Here is a 23,710-nt window from a genome sequence, read left to right as displayed (position 1 = left end):
TTGGCCATATCATGAGATCCAACTCAATGGAGAAAGCAATTATGCTAGGATGTATCAGTGGAAAAACAAATCCAGGCTGACAGAGGGTGCAGTGGTTGGATGCGCAGTGGATGGACACCAGGCAGAACATTGCATGGCTGAGCGAGGTGGTGTGGGATCGGAGATCGTGGCAGCAGCTGTGCCCCGGGATCACCAAGAGTCAGACTCCACTGAATGGCTGACAACAACAACAAAGTGTAGTTTTTAATACACACGGGGGATAGGTAGATTATGCTTTTTAGGTTGCATATAGGACCAAAATCATTTTGAGTAGATGTGGTTAGCGTTTACAAACCCATAACATATTGATAGGAAGTCATGTGACAGTCACATGACAGGAAAAGTATGGGCAGAGTTATAAGTCTAGCACTGTCAAGATTTGGACCAAGAGATCTAGGGGCAGAAAATGGAAGTTGAGCAACAGGAGGAGAATAAGGAACAAACCAAGGGTCAGAGACATAGAATATTCCTCATCACTCACTGACCCTGCCTGAACAAGTGCACAAAAAGAAGCAGGAAGCCTCTTCTGTACACATGCTCACTAATGGCAGGTTTTTCCAAAATGGCAACTCTGGAGAGTCTTATGACTCTGCAGATGACGCTCTGTGATCTACCCATGTCCTGAAGACACTAGATTTTAGAGGGCCAAGTATGCATTCAGATAATAATATATAATCCATAGCTTAACCTAGATTTATGGGGATTTTTCCCAGTTTGCAAAAACAAGATAAATACATGGATTGCCATCTTAAAATCCCCAAACTTTTGCTGCCAAACAGATTTTGTGGAAGAGCATTTTCCTCTAATAATTAATAATATCCATAAAATATTATTCCTTTAGTTGTATTAGGCATCTGACATCCCTCATAGTAGAAAAGAATGTTAGGAAATCCTACGTTTCCTTTCATATTTCTAAACTATGCTAATGAAGAAAGTCTGGAAGTGTGCGTCCTTCCCCCCCCCCCCCCAAAATCCCTCAAGACATGCTTTTTGTCTCCTTTTCAGAATGGATATAGAAAGGATGTTATTCAATAAGAGTGTTCTCAGTAGCTCATTCACTTCTGTGATAGAAATTCTGACTGTGCTTTTTATTTACTTATAATAATTTCAATTTAGATTATGCCTTAAAATTTATAGTGATTTCTTCATATAACTTTTTATGATTGATTTCAGCTCCACTTTTCCCTGATCCGTATTCCCAGGTATTTCCATTCAGATACTTTCATAGAATATTACAAAGTACTGATATACTAGTTTTCGATTGTATAGACACATTGATTCTTAACCAGTCTGATTTTTCAAATTAATTTTTGTATCTCAGTATCAAGCTACAAATTTGACACAGAACTTACCTTAAAATCTTTCAGATCACTAGCATGTTTTCCCGTTTTTATCCCTTTGTCACCACTAGTTCTGTTTAGTGTGTAAAAAGAAGGGGAGTTTGGGGACGCCCAAACTGTCTTATCCTTATGTCCAAATCCATTCTCACTCAGATAAAAATTTATAAAGATTGTAACTATATATCTATCCATTTTATAAGTTATCCCTTAACTATGTTGAATCTCTCTGGACATCAAGATATAACACTGCCCCCTGTAGTTTCTTTTTAAAGTAGCAATAATTATTAATCTTATAATGATCGCCTTATACAGTTCTGTCTCGATTATAGAATTATAAATTATCAAATCAACTGTTGCTAGAAGAGATGTTCATATTTTAAAACATTGATTCAAAAGACAGCTAATAAAAATCAGTATTCCTAAATACAACACACCATTCCTTATTAAAGCTTCTAGCAATTCTAAAATCATTAATTCTGTGAATAATTGCCCCTCCCCTTCCACCCTCTCTCCCTAAATTGACTAGCTTCCAAATGATTACAAAGTGATTGGGGAGTTTCTGTAATAGAGGATGGTGGCCTTGACAGAAGCCCCCTGTTTGTTGGAAAGATTCTACCTCCAAAAAGGGAGGAGGAGAAGGGAAGAGCCAGGCACATGTGGGGGGTGGGGGGGGGGAAAGTGTTACAGAAAGTCTCCACATGGAGAGAAGAGGAGGCTGCTGGAAGAGTTGAGTGTTAGTGACTTGGGGAGGATTTTCCAGATGAAAAGGTCTCTTTCCCACCTCTGCCATGGATACATAGAAGGGAACCTATGAGAAACTATTCTGCATATATAGATATTGATGATATTGAAAATCACTCTGAAAAATGCCTGAAGCAGTGAAAAAGGCAAGTGAAGAGGAGACATGATAGAAGTTTATAAAATAAAGCATGGAGTGGAGAGAGCTGCCAGAGAAGTTTTTCACCCTCTCCCAGAATACTAGAACTCGAGATTATCCAGTGAGACTGAAATTGATGGGCAGGAGGGCCAGGAGGGACAAAAGGAAATGCAACTCTGCACAGACAGTGATTAAAATGTGGAATTCACTGCCAGAGGGTGTAGTGATGGCCACAGGAATAAATAGCTTATAAATAGATTAAAGAGATTCATAGACGCTAAGTCTCTCAATGGTTACTAGCCATAGTGACTGCAGGGAACCTCCACATTCAGAGGCATTAAGCCTCTGAACTTGAGAGCCAGGAGGCAATATCAGGGGATAGCCTCTGCCTCTCCCTTTCTTTCATGAAACCTTGGGACTTCAAGAATGAGGAGCAGTGGCTGAGGGGAGAGCTGCTTTTCTCCCCTCCCTCTGGGACCATCTAGGTTTACAGTGAAACCCCATGTTATCTTATGACCTGCAAGTCTGCTATAGGTTCTTGCCTGCCAAAAGGCATTCCAGGAATAGTGCAAGTCACTGTGTTGCTTAAGAATGTTAGGAGGAAGTCATTTGTTGGAGTATGTGGTTAATATAAATTAACTCAGGTAGATACGATTTCCTTGTATGTGTTTCTGCTGCCCTTTTGAAATCTCGAAAATGGATGGCTCTGCATTACAGCCTCATTTTACAGCATCGATGGCTTCTAATATAGTATGTCTTTCTGTTACACATTAAAATGTAGTCTGGTGCTTGGGAGCCACAATCTAATTTAGCTTCCTTGCTAATAGTAGATAGCCTTCTGAATGTTGAATACCAGTTGTTCACCCATTTTCTGCTGAAGAAGGGAGGGGCTTGGGATTCAGCTCCTGAGAGACAGAGATAGAGAGAGAGGTACATGGGAATTCTTGTGTCACATGCATTCCCTGTGCCAGAGGTCCACCAGAGTCAAACAGTGCCATCAGCCCTTAGGGGGTGAACAAATTATATTTATAAATAAGTATATCTGAATCATAAATAAAGCTGGACATGGATGGTGGGAGAAGTTGGGACTTATTCCAAACCTGATTGGGCCCCTGGGGAGTCACAGTCTAAGAGCATGAGGATAGCTGAGCCGCCTCGATCCAGCTGGCGACAGAGATCATCCATCAAGATGACCAGTACAGTCTCCACCCCGTGGCCAGGACGGAAGCCCAACTGGTATGAATCAAGGACTGAAGTTTCTCCAAGAAAGCCAAGAGTTGGTCTGCGGTGGCCCTTCCAGATACCTTACCCAGAAACACAAGATTTGAGACCAGGCAGTAGCTGGTGGGGTCCTGTGGATCCAGCAATGATTTTTTCAGTAGAGGGCAAACCGTATTGGTCCTCTAGAAAAAGTTATATGCCATGCTGTTGAATGCTTGATGTCATAATAGCAGTGCTAGGAATAGCTTATACATTCATGTTGTTCACTTTTGAAGTTCTGTGGTTATTTTAAATTGTCCAATATTTAATTCTGTCCTTCAGAAAAAGCTGCGAAGGTCTCAGCATGCCCGCAAAGAAACTGAATTCCTGCGGCTGAAAAGAACCCGGCTAGGCCTAGATGACTTTGAATCTCTGAAAGTTATTGGAAGAGGTGCATTTGGAGAGGTTTGTAATGCAGGCTTTTCCTGAAGAGTTTTTATTTATTTAAAACATTTCTATGCTGCGTTTCCACTCAGTTTATGGTCCCCAGGGTTCCATTACAAAATATTTCAGAACTAGAGTGAAAGCCCGTTGTAGGCAATACAATGGGCGCTAGAAGGGGGTGGGGGGGAAAGTAGGAAAGAGACCAGGTTGAAAGAGAGTAGCAGAAAAAGAGAGATCTAAAGAGAGAGAAAGGAGAAGGAAAGTGAAAGAAAGGAAGAGAGAAGAGGAGAGAGGGAAAAGAGAATGGCAGCAAGAAATATAGGCAGAAGGAAAGAAAGCTAGAAAGAGAGAAAGATAGCTAGAAGAAGAGAGAAAGATAGAAAAAGAGGGAAAGATAGAAAGAAAAGGAGAGCGAAACAGAGAAGAAAAGAGATAGGGAGACAGAGGGAGAGCAAGAAACAGAGATGAAGGAGGAGGCTGGAGGCGGCAGGGGGATGTGTTTCCCCACTCCCCCGGTCCTCCCAAGATTACCGTCGCCTCTGTGTACTGCCTCCAGCACCCTGCAGAACCTGAAGAACCATTGGCGGGGCTAGAGGCAATTCCCTCCTCCGTCTCCCCTCCAGAGGAATGGCAGCTCTGGCTGCTGCCTCAAGCACCCCGCTGAGGGCTCTGCGGAGGGTGGTGGGGGCCGGCCCTATCCAGGGTTGTTGCTGGGCGCCTGGATTGGCCTGTGTTCCAGGGCTGGACAGGTCCACAGAGTCTCCACCCTGGAGGCTGTTTCCCTTATAAGGGCTAACGGTTAAAGATTATAATTCTGTTAAGCAGATTGCTTAATATTTCAGATGGAAATGACTCCAAAGATGTTCCATTTTGGTTTTTCCGTGCTCTTTGTCCAAAGAGCTAGGAGTGGCATACATGATTTCCCCCCTCCCCTGCCTTTTCCCTCCAACAACCCTGTGAGATAGGTTAGGGCAGGTTGAGAGGAAGTAAGTGACTAGCCCAGGGTCACTAAATGACCTTCAACTAGGTCTACATTGTCTTATATTTTCAAAGTTGTACATTGCTTATTTTTTACCCAGGGCATTCAAAGTATCTCTATTGTAATTTTTGCACTTTAAAGTAGATGTAGCCACTCCTGGCCTGGATGGTCCAGGCTAGTCCAGTTTCGTAAGATTTGAGAAACTAAATAGGATCAGCCCTTGTTAGAACTTGGTTGGGAGACCACCATGGAAGTCCAAGGTCGCTATGCAGAGACAGGAAGTAGGGAACCACTGTTAATCTCCTGCCTTGAATACCCTGCAGCCTTGCCATAAGTCAGCTACAGCTTAAAGCCACTGCACACACACAAACAGTCCGATGTGCTGTGGTCCTACTTGGATTTAAAGGGTCAGACTCGTGTAGAGGCTTCCCTCTTACTCAGAGCAGAACTGTGGTAATATGTGCTTACTTAGCTAGGGTCTGTCATCCCTGTTGAAAGTGCCAGTTATCCATTTCCTGAGTTATGGAATTGCTTCTGAAGTACCAACTATTGCATTTTCCCCCATAGTACCAAACCATTTGCTCAAAAGCCTGTTTTAATGATGGTTTTTCAATTTTTTTTTTTTAAACAACCCTTAGGTGCGTCTCGTTCAGAAGAAAGACACAGGTCATATTTATGCAATGAAGATACTAAGAAAAGCAGACATGCTGGAGAAAGAGCAAGTATGTCTTTAGTTGAGCAGCAGAAAATATTGAAAAAAAGGCAATGAAACTAGAAAAAAGTTCAGAAGAAAGCTGAAGGCTCAGATTGTTAGTCCTCTGCAGACTGTGTCCTGCTGTGCATACTGTTATTTCCTGTTCTTATGTGGTGGGAAAGATTGGGCCCCAAATTAAAGTTGAGTTATAATTTATAAATTCTTTGGGAATATTTAAACTGCGCTTTTTGTTTGCATTAATATGAAAGTGATGTATGACTTGAGCTCAGCTCTGTGCTAGCAGAGTGTATGAACTTCTCTCCACAATGACTGTATCAAGTCACGATTTGCAGACCCAGAATGGCATTCCATTTGCTGGCAGGGGCTCATGGGAATTGTAGTCCATGGACATCTGGAGGACCACAGGTTGACTACCCCTGTGCTGGCGTGCTTGAAGAAAGCCCCCACATGTGTCAGCAGTGCCTATCACTGCTTGTGTGCTGATGTGCCATGAAAGCCAAAATACTCTTAAGTAGTTAGTGAGATTTAGTGCTGACATTTTGCTCCAAAACTAAGAACCTTGTCGCCTTGCTTCTTGAAAGCTTCCAAGTGAGTTCTCATGAGCATGTGCATCTCATCACATGATTGCTTGGTATGAAGCTACCTTTAGTGGAAGCACATTTGCAGAGTGATTGAGTTTGTCAGCAAACTATCACATCAAGAGATTGTGTGGATTGACTGTATGTCACATTCATTAAAGTGTATTGCATAGAAGGGGAGCCAATAGAGTGTGTTGTGTGTGCTGAAATCCCACTGAAGTACAATTCTGACTAAGGCACAGACTTAAATGCTAAAATTCCAGTTATATCTGTCAGCTACAGCCAAAACTACACTGTTTTATGGCATGTTAAAGATGAATGAATTTATTGTGATTTAATCAATGAGATTTCAGCATGCCAAGCTCCTTCTGGATAGCTCACAAGAACAGCAAATCGCTTGTCTGTCTGGGGAAATAAATGTGCATGTCTGGTTACATCCCTCTACAGCCTCAGGCTTACGAAGTTTTTAGTAGACACTTCCATTATGCATAAAAGTCGGCCAAGTGGTTCCATGGAAAGAGGGTTTAGTGGTAAGCCCTTCTGACTAACATGAGTTTGGTTTTGTTGCTTTGCTGTAGGTGGCTCATATACGAGCAGAAAGAGATATCCTCGTGGAAGCAGACGGTGCCTGGGTGGTGAAGATGTTTTATAGTTTTCAGGATAAACGGAACCTTTACTTGATAATGGAGTTTCTGCCTGGAGGTAAACCCTTAATCCTAATTTAGTATAACTGCTTTCTGTCTGTCTGAGCTGGGCCTTGCAAAGAGAGTCTTTATTCCTCATCCCCAATTGTAACTTAAGAACTGGAAAGGTTGTATTTGCAGTGGCCATTACTGCAATATAAGCAGCATATAGCTGTTTAAAAAGTGGAAGAGACTGGAGAAAAGCAAGATTGTACAGTTTTAAAAGGGGTTTAGATGTATTCATTTAGATGCTGTCCAGTGCCAGTGTGCTCCTAAACAATCTTCAGAGGCACCAAACCTCTGAATCCCAGTGGTGGGAAGCGGCAGTGGGGACAAGCCTGCTCAATGTGGTGGTTAAGAGAGGCAGCCTCTAATTTGGAGAACTGGGTTTGATTCCCTACTCCTCCGCTCCGAAGCAGCCAGCTGGATGACCTTGGGCCAATCACAATTCTCTCAGAGCTCTCTCAGCCTCACCTACATTACAGGGTGCCTGTTGTGAGGAGAGGGATTGTAAGCTGCTTTGAGACGCCTTCATTTAGTAAGAAGTGGCGTACAAAAAAACAGCTCTTCTTCTCAACCTCTGTGCCATGTCCGTTGGCCCTCCAGATCAACTGGCCGGCTGCTGGATGAAACAGGATGCTGGGCTAGATGGACCCTCACTGGTCCACCCAACAGGGCATCTTACATGAGTGTACAGAAAGAGGTTTTTCCTGAGGTATCAGGGCCTTACGATGAGTCATCCCAGCCCCATCTGTACTGAAACGAAGAGGTTGTGTACCACATTCAAAGCCTGTTGAATTTTAAATGCTTCTGACCTCATTAAATGTCCCTTTCTTTTTCATTCAGGAGATATGATGACTTTGCTTATGAAAAAGGATACATTATCAGAGGAAGAAACTCAGTTTTACATCTCTGAAACTGTACTGGCCATTGATGCTATTCACCAGCTGGGCTTCATTCATAGAGATATTAAGCCAGATAACCTGCTGTTGGATGCAAAGGTATGAAATGGGTTTTAACTTTCCAATGTCTTGTGGCTGTGTTTTGACCTTTGTTTTGATTTTGTTCTGATCTTGGATAATGGGAGTTGGTGGACGGTGCTGGTGAGGAAGGGAAGAAAGAGAATCAGTCCCCCTAATATTGGTTCTTCAGAGGTGCCAGAGAAAAAGAGTTGAAAAGGAAACTCCTCCCATTAATTAATATGCTGAATTTGTGTATAAATATCAAAAGCATATTTCTTCTTTCCTCCCCCTTTCATTGCACCCATTTAAAACTAGCATGGATCCTATTGGTGAAAAACCACACTGGAATTCTGTAAGCCTAATCCCAACATACTATGCTAAAAGGCACCTTGTTTTATGTGGCTTGTACAACTGTATGGTTCATAGCCATTCTTTCAGTCTGGATTTGGAAAGGAAGAGTGAGGGGTGGGGAGAATTGAACTAAAAAGGCAGAGAGGCACAAGAACTGAGCTATGGGATGGGTTTGGCTGCTCTGTTGATAAACCTAGTCAAATACATCGTGGAGCAGAATGGGGTGTATGGTACAGCTGATGAAAGTTCAGTGCACTCTTACCTTGTTCCTTGGCTAAGTAATGTAAGATTGATCCCGATGCAATATTGTTATATAAAGAGAGAACAGAAGAGCTGTACCAATCACAGAGATAAATAGTCAAGGAAGTCTATGATAAAGAATATTTTATTGTTTAAGTTTAAAAGTTCCTATATGTTTCGCAATCATACTACTTCGGGAGAATCGGCTAGACATTCAGTCTTTTTAGAGTGAGAATGCAAAATCACTGTTAGTTCACCTTCTGTCTTCCTGTGCAGCCTCATATTGGGACTGTGCTTTCACAGGGTGGCTACATACATTCTCTAGCTCAGAAACTCCAAGAGTGGGGTGCCCTGCCCAAATTGGAGTTGTGTTTGCATTGGTTTTCCTGCCAAACGCATCACATGTTCCAAGGGCCTTTTACTGCTGCAAGCAAGAAAAAAACAATTGTGGCTGGGGGGAATCAGTAGCCATCAGATGTTGAAAGAAAAAGTGTCAGGCCTGGAGGCTAAACTGTCAGACTCACACGCTCCCAGAATCTGGACGAGCCACAGTTTGTGGTCCAGATACAGTGGCAGTTTGCCCCAGAAGGCTGCCTTTGATCGCTGTACGGGAGCGAGGTTGGCTACACATGAGCCCAAGGGCCTCCAAGACGCATTCCTGTATCAGCCAATCAGGATTGAGTCCAAACAACAGCATACACATTCCGGGAGAACCCCAGTAGCTTTTGGGATTCCAGACCCTGTTGGAGAGCAGCACCGTGCCCAGGAGCCTATTAGGGCTGCCGTAATAGTTACTAGACGGATTGAATTCTAAACATATTTACCTGGATGTGAATCCTGTTGAATTCAGTGGGGCAAAGATAATGCTTCCTTGGCCAGAGGTTTGCAAGTCACCTGTAATAAAGCTTAATGAGCAGCCGTTTCACAGTTTCCTTGTTCAGGCTATAGCCAGAGAGTGGAACCATAAGAACCCAACTGACAGCAGTCAGGACCCTTAAAGGTTGATTGGCTCTACTAATGTTAAACTGATATAACTTTTATTATGCAAAACTAAAAAAAACTATAAAAAAACAAAAATTAAAAACGTATATACAGCCCATAGGCTATAGCAGAACAGTGTGCTATGCACTATATGAATCAATAGACCTAACATGTTTCGGCCTGTGTAGGGCCTTCTACAGAGGTCTCGTTATAACACACATCAATTCCTTACACATATGAAATATGCATAGCAATACATGCCCTAATAAGAGAACACACCATTGGAATTTTGGGCAGGCTTTGGAAGAGAGTTAATGGCTTGAAATAGACATCTTTGTTCATTGATTGACTTTGGTACTTTACAGCTCTTACTTTTGGTGCTGTTATTGGCTGCTGTACATATTTCGTATGTGTAATGAATTGGTGTGTGTTATAACGAGATCTCTGTAGAAAGCCCTACACGGGCCGAAACACATTAGGTCTATTGATTCATATAGTGCTTAGCACACTGTTTTGCCATAGCCTAAGGGCTGTATATATGTTTTCAATTTTTTTAAAGTTTTTAAAAATTGTGCACAGTAAAAGTTATATCATTTCAACATTAATACAGACATTCCATCTTTGAGGTTCCTGACGGTTTTTATGATTCAAGTTCCAGGTTTCCCCCCACCCTTTGGATTTTTGTTTTATAACCAGAATAGCATCATTCTTTAAGCAAATGTCATGTGGCGCAGAGTGGTAAGGCAGCCGTCTGAAAGCTTTGCCCATGAGGCTGGGAGTTTGATCCCAGCAGCCGGCTCAAGGTTGACTCAGCCTTCCATCCTTCCGAGGTCGGTAAAATGAGTACCCAGCTTGCTGGGGGGTAAACGGTAATGACTGGGGAAGGCACTGGCAAACCACCCCGTATTGAGTCTGCCATGAAAACGCTAGAGGGCGTCACCCCAAGGGTCAGACATGACTCGGTGCTTGCACAGGGGATACCTTTACCTTTACCATGTTCAGTAGGAAGGGAGGGTGTGAGAGGGCTTCTGTACTCTTGTTGGGACTGTGCTACCTGCACTGGGCTTGCTCAGCTGCCTTCCCTGTGAATCTTTAGAGTGTTGTATGTGGGTAAGTCAAAATGTATCGCTACACTATTAAACAAAAATATCACACTGTGAAGCTCTTGTTTCTCGCCATATCTTCTATCTAGGTCCATGCACTTCTGAAGGTGGTGTTTCCATCTCTCTTGCCCTTTCCTGAACACTTCTGTGGTCTTCAATTTTCACTACATCAAAACACAGTTTTGTCATCCTCAAGGGACTCAAAACTGTGTTCCTTTTAAATGTATTTTGAGATTTGGAGGGGGGGGTGTCTGAAGGGGCAAGATCAAGGCTGTAGGTTGGATAGGGTAAGGTTTCCCAATTAAATTCTTGTAGTACAATGAAACAATGAAAAGGTGCATTGTGACGGACAAACATTCTTCAGCACAACTTTCCTGGCCTTTCTCTCACCAATACAGTTTTCAATTTTTTTTTCTTGAGGCTAGCCTAACAAGACTAAGACAGGTGTTTTACAGAGAGAACTCATCTGCGGCCATCCACTGATTGCAGAGACATGTTTAAACATGTTCTGTTGGGAAAAAAACCCACACCTGTAATAACTGGAACCCTAGCAGCAATACTTTTTGACTTACCCTTGTAGATGGGATGTGCAGACTCAAAAAAAACAAAACAAAATCCCTTTTGATTGGTAAATAGTGGCTTCTTCACCATAGGCAAAGGTTAGTTTGTTGGGTGACAATCAGGCTTCCTTTAAAGCCAGTCTTGTAGTTGTTAATTTCCTACCTTCTGTAGGGGGTTGAATTAGATGACCCTGGAGACCCTTCCAATGCTGTGATTCTGTTGTTATACTTTCCAGTGTCAAATCAAGCAATTTATGTGTAAGATTACAATACTTAGACAAAAAAAGAATTGCAGCCTGTTCAATACCTAAGGTCAACTCATGTTTTCTCTCTGTAGGGTCATGTAAAACTGTCTGATTTTGGACTATGCACAGGTTTAAAGAAAGCTCACAGAACTGAATTCTACAGAAACCTTACCCATAATCCACCAAGTGATTTCTGTAAGTGTTAGCCTGCCCCGCGCTTCCTTAGCAGTCTCGATTTGTAGGTCTTGTATGCTAGGTCTGCAACATTATTTGTGATTTTATTGGAATGCCTTTTGGGATGGGAATCAGCCCAGAGTAACCCTGTAGGATAGATAAGAGGGCACTGCAATTCCCAACCTTGCATGTTTTCTCAGCTCAGGAGGACACTGTGCCATTGGAGTTTCTGTTGGCTGGTTGACATTGGCAGCTGTAATTCATTACTGTGCCTCAAAACTGAATTCAGAAGAAAAATAATTTAATGAAGAACTTTTCATAATGCAGGCTACAAAATGGGACGTGTGAAAATTCCAGGAATGCTGTGCCTTTCCCTCCCTCCCGGGGTCCTTCCAATGATGATGGCAGGGCTGCAGCTTAGCTGTTGAAGGGGTCTTGGTTTCAGGGAACAGGCATCCCATGTGGGTCAGCTTTGATGTCTGGTGTGTTGTCATAGAGCTCAGATTGTCACCTCCAAAACATCTTGAAGTTCGGTCCTCTGTACTTTGCCAATTGGAAAAGGGGGGCAGCAGCAAAATGGGGTGAGAAAGGGTGACCGTATTCATTGACAAACAAGCTCCCCATAAGGCAGGAATGGCCAAACACAACCTTCCCATAGGGCAGGAGTGGCCCAACTGTGATGCTCCAGATGTCCATGGACTACAGTTAGCATGCAGCACAGAGGCTGGGGCCAGAGTTCTTCTTTGTTTTCCTCAAAGGTAGAGTTAAGTACCTGACTGTGGGCTTCCCCACAGTCATGGTGGTTGGACTTCCCTTAGTTAAAAGAGCAAGTAGTTAATGTATTGCAAACTGTACCTGTAAGCTTGGGGCAGGAAAGCTTGCTGTTATTGGAAGTTATAAATGAATTGACTTTTTGCATGAGTTCGCACTGCTGCTTGGGAATTGCAGGGTTGGAGGGGGGGAGCAATATGTTGCCTAGGCAATTGTCAAGTGCTCTCTTTTATTCCACATGTATGTCATAATGCCTCACACCAGTATGGGGGGGGGGCATTTTCCCCAAACAATTAGACTACTAGTTTCATTTGTCTAAAACGTTTGCATTTACATGATGCATTCCCAGTCTTTGGAATGTTTACAATATGGCCAGCCTTGTTCATTGCTCACATTCTAACACATTAGAAGTGGATTTTAAAAAATCAAGTTAGAAAAATGGGCCCCACCTTGGAGATACTTTTTGGGAATGTCTTGAAGAACACATAGTACACAGACACAAAATTAGCATACAAGTTCATAATTTTAAATTACAAGCCAAACACCATCTTTAGATGTGGCCCAGCAGGATTGTAAAAGCAATAAATGTATTGGTTTATTGCTTTTAGCTTTTCTCCCTTCTGTCCCTTCTTTATCATGGGACTTAAGAAGCCTGCCATTCAGATAGTGACCAGCCCCAGACCATACAGGAAGTAATGAGTGCAAAAAAGAATATTTAAAAGATACATTTCCCTTTACCTATTAATTTGTTCTTCTCAGTTGCAGCCAGAGAGTGTTTGCTCGGACACTGGTCACTCTTAGCTATTGGGATTAAGCCAACTGATGCTGCAGAAAATGGCTAATGGCTTCTTGAGGGCCCCTCCCAGCTGAGAATCACTGGGGGGGGGGGAGGCAGGCCCTCTCTGCCCCCCTGACCAAACAAATGTGGGTGAGGGTAAAACCAGATAGGCCCCATCAGCTTTTCAAAACATGTACTGAGCACCCTGTCTTTTTCCAAAGAGAACTGCATCATATATACTCCAGGGTGGTCTGTTCCTGTGTTACACTGTTGAAGGTGTGTGCACAATTGTATTGGTTTGGCTCTGAGGGAGATGACTGAGATGCTGGAGTTACTTCTCATGCCCATGTTTTAGTGGTCATCTTGGAAGTAATAGTATTATCCCCTTACACAATTATGGTGTGTGTTTGCACATGCCGTTGGAGCAAGCCATACTATGCTGCAGGGGCTCCCATGATGCAGTGGTGTCATTGGAATTGGCCATCAATTGGAAGTTTCTTGTGTTCCACAGCAAACCAGAATTAATGCCTTTTGTTTTTCATTGTGCATCAGCATTCCAGAATATGAACTCAAAGAGAAAAGCAGAAACATGGAAAAAGAATAGGAGACAGCTGGTATGTACCTTTGGGATACCTACACTTAATGTTTGGTTTTTAAAAAAAATTAAAGAAAAAAGATAGAAATATAAGAAGGATACAAAGAAGAATATATATATATAAGAAGAATATATATATTTATTAGCCACGGTGATCCATGTGACTGGACTTCTGTAACTCACTTTACACAGGCCTGCCTTTAGCCTTGATCTGGAAACTACAGCTGGTCCAAAACACAACGGCCAGGGTTGTCACAGCAATACCTTTGAGGTCCCACATTCAGCCCATTCTCCATCAACTATCGTAATTGCTAGCTGAATTCCGGATCAGGCTAAAGGTTCTGGTAATTACCTTTAAGGCCATAAGTGATCAGGGTGCAGTGCCTCTCAGCCTATGCCCCTCAAAAGAGCTTTAAACCGCCACCACCAACTGGCTTATGAAGCCCGTCTGGCCTCAACCAGGGCCAGAGCCTTCTTTCCTGGCCCCCACCTGGTGAAATGAGCTCCCGGAGAAGATCAAGGTCTTGACAGAGCTAAAACAGTTTTGCAGGGCCTGCAAAAGGGAGCTCTTCCACCAGGCATTTGGTCGAGACCGAGTGAAACCAGCAACATCTACAGGGCCTCTGCTTTCTCCCTCCCAGAAACCCATTCATGGTTTTGCCCCTGGACCTGTTTGCACTGTTATAGTCGGTTACCTCTGTTATAGTTATTAATGTTAATATTATTATTGCTGTACTTAGTTACATGTTGTGAAAAAACTATGTTCCATGTACTGTTTTCTACGTTCTATGTAAACCACCCTGAATCTTAGGGGAGGGCATTATATAAACACAATCAATCAATCAATGCATGCATGCATGCATGATTACATACATACATACATACATACATACATACATACATACATACATACATACATACATACATACATACAATCTTCAGTGAGATAAGTCTGAAGGTATTAGAAATGTTGTCATTCAGGTTGCCATTTCCCCAGGAGACCCTCAGGAGAGCTAACCTTAATGTCTCTTTTTGGACAGATTTTCAGCACAACATAAAAACCTGTTGCTGAAAATGGGTGCTTCATGTACCTACCACTTTGCCAAGCATTCCATGAGAAAGGTTGTAGTGAGATGGTTGGGGGAATTTACAGGCATTGAATTTTTTTTTTGAAGACTTTCCATTTAAATGTTGGCTAAATATCTTGCTTAACATCTTGTTTTCAGGCATATTCTACTGTCGGGACCCCAGATTATATTGCTCCAGAAGTTTTCATGCAGACGGGGTACAACAAGTTATGTGACTGGTGGTCATTAGGCGTAATTATGTATGAAATGCTAATAGGTAAGAATTCGTAACACCATTCTCGGGCCGGTAGCTATGGCACAGACCTTTTGTTGTGCTGATGGTTCTTGTGAGAGTCAGTTTAATAGAATCTTAAGCTCCTAACAATATGTGCATTTTAAATTCTTCAGGGTATCCTCCATTCTGCTCTGAAACGCCACAAGAAACTTATAGGAAAGTTATGAATTGGAAAGAAACACTAATATTTCCGCCTGAGGTGCCCATTTCAGAAAAGGCCAAGGACTTAATTCTAAAGTGAGTAGTTAACATGTTTCTCAGTATTTGAAATTTTCTTCTGCTGTACTTCCTGCTGGTGGAACATACTTGTTTTGTTCAGAAATGTGTAATTCTGGGTCCCAAGTAGGTACTTGCAAAGCACTGCCTTTCCAAAGCACTACCAAGGTAATTATGGAAGCCAGAACTTGTGCAGGAGTGTCCACTAGCATGTCCATTTTTATATTTTTACTGCAGAAGAAATATAGACCCAGGGGAGTTCCTGGATCTGCACAGAGAACAACAGGATTACATAGTGTTAAATACCCTGTTCTTGGAGGTTGGGAAAGATGATGCCCTTGCAGGATGAGCCAATCGCCTGGGGTCTCTACCTCCCCACTCCACTTCCTGGGAACATCTTACAGCTGTTATACATGCCCTCCAGGAACTGCTGACAGGTCCAAAAAGCTGTTCTCATGCTTTCCCTCCAACCTCCAATTGTTTACATAAACAGTAGTGACACACTCTTCTTCCATTTCTCTAGCCTTCATAGGGACTCAGCTATGAAATAAACTTTGGTTTTGTGAGAGAGCTTATCAAAAACTACATTCCAGAGAGGAACAGGCTGAGAAAAGAACCAAAGACTTGCACCAGGACAGACCAGGATGTAGAATTATAGCCAATCCGTAATAACCATGATCAGAAGGCTGCAGTCATTTTCTTTATTCCAATCAATGCTAGGCTTAGACAACTACTTGAAGCTGGGGCAAATAGTCACCCATATAGAGGCAAATAGCCTCCCATCAGGAAGCACCATGGCTTGGTGATAACATTTCCTGCTGTTCCTGTATACTAGGCTGAAAGCGCTATTCTGAACAATTCATTTTCTCTTTCCTTAATCCCAGTTCCCTGACATGCTCAAGAGCTGTGTTAAACTCGCATTTTTTACCTCTCATTTCAAGTGGGGTCCTTCTTGCCCCTGTGGGCAAAGGCCTGAGCAGCTTACCTTCTGGAACAAGGAGTGCTTGAAAACAGTCTCACCTCTTAGTTTTCATTTGCCTGCTGAAGAAGGAACATTCCAGCCTGTTGTAGTATTGGTGAGTCGATGATAATGTGACTCACCACGTTGGTGGCCTGCTGGTTGAAATCGTGGGACAGCTGGCCTCTGTGCTGAAAATTTTCATGGTTATTATTTATATGGTTTATTATTTATTTATTATTGTTATGAAAGCCGTGTTACCTATTTTGGCTTGCAGAACATGGTTCTGTTGTGCACATCAGCAGTTAGCCAAAATCAGCTCTTTTTGGTAATTTATGAGAATTTAAAAAGGGATGGAGCTCACTAAAGAATGCATAAAGAGACAGGAGACCCATGTTCTTCGCTGTCATCTTGCAAAGTGGCAGAAGCCATTTCATCCTTTTATCCCAGTGCTGTTTCCCTGACTGGCAATACTCCTCCTTGACTTCACCTAGGACCTCCTGACAGATGCCGAGTCCGCAGTCCACTACTTGAGCTATTGCAGCCAGTTAGCTAGTTCCTCATACTCATCCTCAGTTCATAATGTCATTCGGAAATCTGAGGATGAATTCCTTCAGTCCCAAACTAGCTCTAGGTATGTCAAACGCAAATGTTTGATTTTGTGATAGTGGTTCTCTGATTTATGATGTCGAATAGACAGTTTGATTTTCAGCACCTAGTCCTGAAGAAGGAAATTAATTCCTTTCTCTCTGAATCATAATGGTTGGTTGTGCAGGCAGCTAGGCACAATGTATGCTGCCACGTTCAAGGCCAAGCCTGGTGCTGATGTTCTACTTGGGGTTTTCTGGATGCACTAATACAATAACAGTAAGCACCACAATAGGTTCAGTGGTAAGATCTACAAACCAGCTTGGAGTCAGAGATCGAAGGTACAGTCCAAAGTCTGAATATTCAGATTTATTGATGTATGGTTCCAAGCCAGGTACAAAGACACTTAAAAATCTAGAACCAAGGGCCTGAGTAAGGTGCATCGAGGGCTCAAGGAGCCAGTTTCAGGGCTGGGGAACAGCTGCAAGATGCAAGCTTTGGGTCCCAGGCTGTAGGAGCAAGCACAAGTTACCAGCAGCAAAGTACAATGTAGCAAGTCAGGGCAGAGCTCTGTTTGCTCAAAGCAGGTCAACTCCCGGAAGTGTGACAAGCAAGGGTGCTTCACACACAGAACCTTGCTCAACATGTTCCTTCTGTCTGTTGACTCATCCCCTGAGGCCCATCTCCTCAGAGTTGCATTCACTTTCCTACAGGTACAGGTTTTTACTGTTTCCATATCAGCCTGTTGGTCCTGGTCCTGTAAGGAATTAACACTGATTGTTGCTGAGCAATTAGGTGAGCGCTTCATCTTCTCTCTAGACCATGAACATCTGGAGGACCACAGGTTGACTACCCCTGTTCTAGAGCGCTCTGCTGGTTCAGGAGAGGCTGCCGGAAATGGAGATGCTAGCCTCTGGGGTGTCTCTTACTTCTCCTGGAAGATTGAGCAGTCTGGCCATGGCTGGAAATGCTTCCCTTGTTGTGTCTGCCACTAGACCCAGCTGCTCAGATGGGAATTACAGTGCATGGCCCAATTCTTCCGATTCCAAGGAGGTGGCAGCTGGTTGGCCCACGACAAATGATTGAAATGCTTTATTTCTCAAGACTCTAAAGTGCCCTGAATTTGCCAGAATCCTTAGTGAATCCTATAATTATACATTTGTTCTGAACCTTCATTTTCAATATACAGTAAAATTACTTATCACATTAGGAGTAATTTTCAATTAATAACACGGAGAGGGGATAGAAAAGCTACATCAAGTATATTTCCAGCTAATTTGATGTATTATAACTTTAGCTTTTGTTGTTTTTTGCTACTCTAAATTGTCATTTTAAAATTGTTTTGTAGATGGGAATTACAGTCTCAGTAAAAGGGAAAGGATTTTTCCATTACAAAGCTAAGAGTGATCTATTTTTGTCACTTATTTGATGGGAGGAATGTTTTGTACAAAACACATCCTTGTATACCTTTTGTTGTTGTTCACCTTGACTGTAATGATTTCTTTTATTTCCTCTCTCTTTTAGATTCTGTGTTGATGCAGAAAACAGGATTGGTAGCAATGGCGTGGAGGATATTAAGACACATCAATTTTTTGAAGGTGTTGACTGGGGACATATCAGGTATATGTGATGAAACTTTGGTGTGGCATGTGAGAAACCTTAGAGCAGGGTTGGGCAAACTGTGGCCCTCCAGATGTCCATGGACTATAATTCCCATGAGCCCCTGCCAGTGTTTGCTGACAGGGGCTCATGGGAATTGTAATCCATGGACATCTGGAAGGCCACAGTTTGCCCAACCCTGCCTTCTCCCTGATCTTGAGAACCTCATTAGTAAGCTGTTAGTTTCAGGACCTCTGAAACGTCCACACATGCATTTTTGAGTGTGCCTATTAGTTACTCTCTCCTTCCCCCCCCAAAGATATCTGTGATTGTGAGATAGTGAATTTCACCCTGTTTGCAGTCCCATTTCAGGATTCCATGAATTAATTTGCAGTCTAGTATGGACTATTCTGTCTGGAGGGGCAGTGAGGTGAAACAGCTTCCCGCCTGATCTAAGGCTGAGCTTATCTTTCTAGTCCTGTGTGAATTTGAAAACCCATCAAAAAGGTGATAGAAAGAGGCAACATCCAGTCAGTCACTGATTAAATTCTGGGCTTCACCAGGATAGTGTGCCTTCTTTGGGGTAGCGTGCCCTAAACAGTAGTTTCCAGCTACTGAGCCTGAGCCTCCGGGGAGGGCGGTATATAAGTATGATAAATAAATAAAATAATAAATAAATAAAATAAGCTGCAGTAGCTGGCAGCAGAGCAAATAACATATCCATCTTTTTCTGTTTGCTGTAAGGGAGGTGGGAAGGCAAATAGGGTTGGACATGACTTGAGGAAGGTGTGTTCTTTCTGTGGAAGACTCCTTGTTGAGCAAAAAGAGTCATTTCCTTGAAGCCATTGAGTTTATGGGGAGAAGGGGCTGAAAAAAGGAGGCACAAGGTAGGCGAAGGGAAGGGGTTCTGAGATGTGCAGTGCTGTTGTTCCACCCTGGGCCAATGGAAACCTTTCACAGATCCCTCTGATTATTAACTGTTCTGGAAGGAATGTCCTCTATAAAGAGGCAGGGGGACCCTCTGTAGTTAGCCACCAGTGGCCAAGCGATGCACATTACGATACAGTATGGCAGATCCACAAGATTAAACCATGATGTTAATGACATTGGTTATGCTGACTAGTACTGTTCTGTTTTTTAAAATTCCTTTGCTGTAGAGAGAGGCCGGCTGCAATCCCTATAGAAATTAAAAGCATTGATGACACGTCCAATTTCGATGAATTCCCAGAATCTGATATTTTACAACCAGGTGAGAGAGGATGTCTGTTTATAGAAGCAAATAATGATCACAGCTTGTTTTCTAATCCTACTGATGACCTTACAGTTCAGCAGACTGGCCTCTGAATCTCCTTCTGCACACTTCAGTGGCACCCACTATATCTTTATGCCCAATTCTAGATGCTGCATACCTCAAAACGAACTCTGTTGCAAAGCCACATGGAATTTAGTGGTGGTAATTGTCTGAATGGTCATGGCTTTCTAGAATGGCTTTGGAAGCAGGAGAAGCTTTGCCCATCATTAGCTGAGCTCTTCAATGAGGCAGGGAAGCAAAAGGGCCTAGAGAAAATAGAAGCAAGGGCCAGAGGTGCAGTAGAAAGGAAACAGAGGGCCCTGGGAGAAGAGGAAGACAGCATTCTAGAGTAGCGGTCCCCAACCTTCTTCTGGTCGGGGACCGCCTCCGGGGGTGGGGGAGAGCCAGCGGCCCGGCTGCCGCAGTTGCTCATAAACGTGCATGCCCAATTGCTGCGTATGCGCGTTTTGGCCACCAGGGGGCGCAAACGTGCATGCACGGCAGTTCCGCTCATGCGTATTTGCGTAGCTGCCACGCCGGCTGCTGCGCCGGCCTCTTCCCCCTCTCGCTGCAGGGGGGGAGGCAGGCGTGGCTGCTGGCGGCCCGGTATGATGGCCTTTGCGGCCTGCTACCAGGCCACGGACTGGGGGTTGGAGACCCCTGTTCTAGGGGACAAGGACACAGCTAGAGGGAGGAGTCTGAGAAGGACAGCTAAGAGCAAAAGGACCAGAGAACACAGCTCAAGTGAGAACCATATTGGGTCCTCATGTTGGGTCACCAATGGGTTGGGTGACACCTCTCCTGGTGCTCTCCCAGTGTTGTTAGAAAGGGGCCAGGGCCAAGTGGGGTATTTGCCCAGCAGAGCTTCTGATTGGCCATTGGACATTTGATTGACTGTACAGATTTTAAAAGTTGCTTTGGCAGCAGCTGCCACCACAATACAAGGATCCTCACTGCATAACTGAAGGTAAGCTGAGTGTCTGCAATATATGCAATAGCATATTCATTTTTTAAAAGTAGTCTGTTAAAAAATAGCTCATGCCTGAAACTTTGAAAAGTTGCTAGTAGAGTTATGCTAATCTCACTTCCTGATACTTTTTGTTTGGCTCTGCCTCTTGTGGCAGCTGTTTTGTGGTTGTGCCCATCACATTGTGTCAAAAGTCCAAAGCAGGGGTAGTCGAATTGCGGCCCTCCAGATGTCCATGGACTACAATTCCCGTGAGCCCCTGCCAGCAAATGCTGGCAGGGGCTCATGGGAATTGTAGTCCATGGACATCTGGAGGGCCGCAATTCGACTACCCCTGGTCCAAAGGTTCCTGCAAGCTCAGAAAGGTTAGAGATCCCTGATCTAAATTACCTAGTCAAATCTGAGTGACCTCACAAGAATTGCATTTCTCCAGGAGAATGTTAAATGATTCACTGAAGTGACACACATTTTGCCCAGAGAGCTTGTGACCCACTTTGGTTATGTTAGAGTGGGAGGAGGAGAGTTTTATTGCCAGGATGCAGTGTAGAAAAATAAAGGATTGTTCTCGGAAACCTTTTGTGAACAAATGATGTTTTTATAAATTAGGGGACTAAAGGAGGAACAGGAGATGGCTAGGAAAATGTAAATAGTTACGTTTTTAGTTAAGGAATCAAATGGAAGAATGCATAAAAGAGAGGTGTTAAAAAAAGGAACATGGTGGAACAGGTAACGGATGAGCTTGCAGGGTAACAAGTAGGACAATCTGAGATACAAGAGAAGGTTCATGGAATGGCCTGGTCAGAAACGTGTTGTTCAGTGTGAGAGAGAGACGCTTATCCTCTTCTGCTGAAAACTGCCATTTGCCACAGATACCAGCTATTTCTTGGCTTTCCTATTGGTTCAGAGAAGAAAAACAGGTTATGCCCTAGCACAATGCAGTAAAGAGACAGGTAACATGTAAAATGGGGAGGGGGGAATGGGATGAGGGCAATATGGCTGAAAAAAGATGACACTATATGAGATTGAAAGTGGTCCATGTCAAGGGGTGGGGGGACTTAACCAAAATGAACTGAAATAAGAACCAAAAGGTTAAGGAACTCAATATAAAGGGCCAGTAGTTCTGTGTCTAAAATTGAAGCAGAAATATTTTCAAATATAAAACGATGATACAATCCCCCCCAAATCATAGCACATGTGACCAACCACAGGTTATTGGGGGGGGGAATTAAAGATGATTGAAAAATCCAACATGCAACTTCTTCAGTGTCCGAGAGCCAGAGAAAACTTACTGGATTTACACTCTGAATACTTAATCCCTACATGGTCTTAATGAAGAAGTGGGTTGGCTGCATGTCGGTGTAGTGGCTAAGAGCAGTGCCTTCTAATCTAGCGAGCTGGGCTTCATTCCCTGCTCCCCCACATGCAGCTAGCTAGGTGACCGTGGACTCGTCACAGCCCTGATAGAGCTGTTCTGACTGAGCAGTAATAGCCCCAACTATCTCACAGGGGGTCTGTTGTGGGGACAGGAAGAGAAGGCGATTGTAAGCTGCTTTGAGACTCCTTTGCAGTGAAAAGTGAGGTATAAAAACCAACTCTTCTTCTACAACCATTAATCAATTATGCGAGGCAATATTTGTATTTTCCAACATATTTGCAATTTCTCTCTTCCCCCCATCCCTTCTGTAATCTGTGGTTGGTCACATGTGCTGTGTCGTTTGTTGGTTTTTCATTGTTTGCATTATCCCTTTGCCTGACATATAAGGGGTATGACACTTTGCACTAGGCACTGTTACATTACTAGCGGCTCCAGATTGCATCTTAAAAAATGTTTTTACTGGGAGAGAAAGCTAATTGCTATTGAACGTGGTTTTTATTTTACCATGTTATTTGAGGTCTTATCATTTTTTAAAATCATGATTTAAGTTACACAATTAAACCATTATTCAAAGGAAGTGTACCTGACTAATTTTAATAATTATGTTTTCAACTCTTTTCCTCACTGGAAAAATTGTGTGTTGGTCTAACTTTAAGAAATGATTGTATTTTTGCAATGTCTGGAGCCATTGTATAACAACAACATCTCTGGATCCTAGACAAACTTTGTGACATGCTCCACAGTACATGGGTGATTTAAGTTTTGATACTTTGGTGTGACCCTAGTGATTGCCAGGACTTTTGTAATGTATATATGCTCATTCCTTTTGTTTTTTCTTCTAGTGCCAAACACTACAGAACCTGACTACAAGTCCAAAGACTGGGTTTTTCTCAATTATACCTACAAGAGATTCGAAGGGCTTACTCAACGCGGCTCCATCCCTTCCTACATGAAAGCAGGGAAGTTATAAAACACAGAAGAGGGGATAAAAACCCCTCACCAATAAGAACTCAGGTAGCTGCTGCATCCTCAAGATCTGCTTGGCCTAGATCGATACACTGAAATGTCCACACAGACTGTCCGATGCGCATTGACTTTGTGGAGATATGAGGAAATCCTACCGGATTAGGATTTCTAAAACTACCGTGATAATTAGTTGGCAGTGCCAGCAGGCTTCATCTTCTTTTTTTTTTTCTTCCTTTTTAAATAGTAAATATTTTTGTTAACTTTATTATAACAAAAGTACTGGAATAAAAGGATCTTTGCATCTGCACTGCCTGTGAGTAGATGAAGATTAATTGTGCCTCTGTTTGCACTCCGGCTTTGTTGGTACTGTAACATGTCTAATTGGCTCACAGATTGAAATTGCACATGTAAGAAACATCACTGGCAGTTCCCCAGTAAAGTTGCCTATCATGTGTGCTTAATTGTTGTCCTCAGTGTGGATTTAGATATATGCAATATAAAAACCACCAGCCACTTTTTTGCAATGTTGTAGAAAAGAATCTGCCCAACAGATGAAAGGTAAGTGACACGCAAAGTTGGAATAAGTGTTTTGAAGAAAGCAATACTGGTTCAGATATCCTATTTGAAGGGTTTCTTTTCTTCATGCTTCACGGCTCATACTGGAGAGCAGAGTACATTGTGCCTAGTTGGGACACTCAAGAGGAGTTGTACTTCAGGGAGGCAAATGGGGTTCTGGTTGGCATGCAAAGAGTAGCTGAAAGGCAGTACCTTTA

At 42.9% G+C, this 23,710-nt stretch overlaps 1 protein-coding gene across 3 annotated transcripts in view; it reads left to right on the top strand.

Moving 5' to 3' along the window:
• Window positions 1-23,244, top strand: part of STK38L (serine/threonine kinase 38 like) — a 52,772-nt gene extending 29,528 nt beyond the window's left edge. For all 3 annotated transcript variants that reach the window (XM_077337890.1, XM_077337888.1, XM_077337889.1), the window contains exons 4-14: window positions 3,799-3,921; window positions 5,518-5,601; window positions 6,751-6,874; window positions 7,702-7,856; window positions 11,390-11,492; window positions 13,573-13,634; window positions 14,842-14,959; window positions 15,091-15,214; window positions 18,264-18,359; window positions 19,496-19,587; window positions 22,814-23,244. In XM_077337890.1, coding sequence (XP_077194005.1) covers window positions 3,799-3,921; window positions 5,518-5,601; window positions 6,751-6,874; window positions 7,702-7,856; window positions 11,390-11,492; window positions 13,573-13,634; window positions 14,842-14,959; window positions 15,091-15,214; window positions 18,264-18,359; window positions 19,496-19,587; window positions 22,814-22,941 — 1,209 coding nt within the window. In that variant the 3' untranslated portion in view covers window positions 22,942-23,244. The remainder of the gene's footprint in view (window positions 1-3,798; window positions 3,922-5,517; window positions 5,602-6,750; window positions 6,875-7,701; window positions 7,857-11,389; window positions 11,493-13,572; window positions 13,635-14,841; window positions 14,960-15,090; window positions 15,215-18,263; window positions 18,360-19,495; window positions 19,588-22,813) is intronic.
• Window positions 23,245-23,710: the final 466 nt, after the last annotated feature.

Source organism: Paroedura picta, chromosome 5, assembly GCF_049243985.1.
Source record: "Paroedura picta isolate Pp20150507F chromosome 5, Ppicta_v3.0, whole genome shotgun sequence".
NCBI classification, from domain to species: Eukaryota; Metazoa; Chordata; class Lepidosauria; order Squamata; family Gekkonidae; genus Paroedura; species Paroedura picta.
This window is presented reverse-complemented; position numbering and strand designations above follow the sequence as displayed.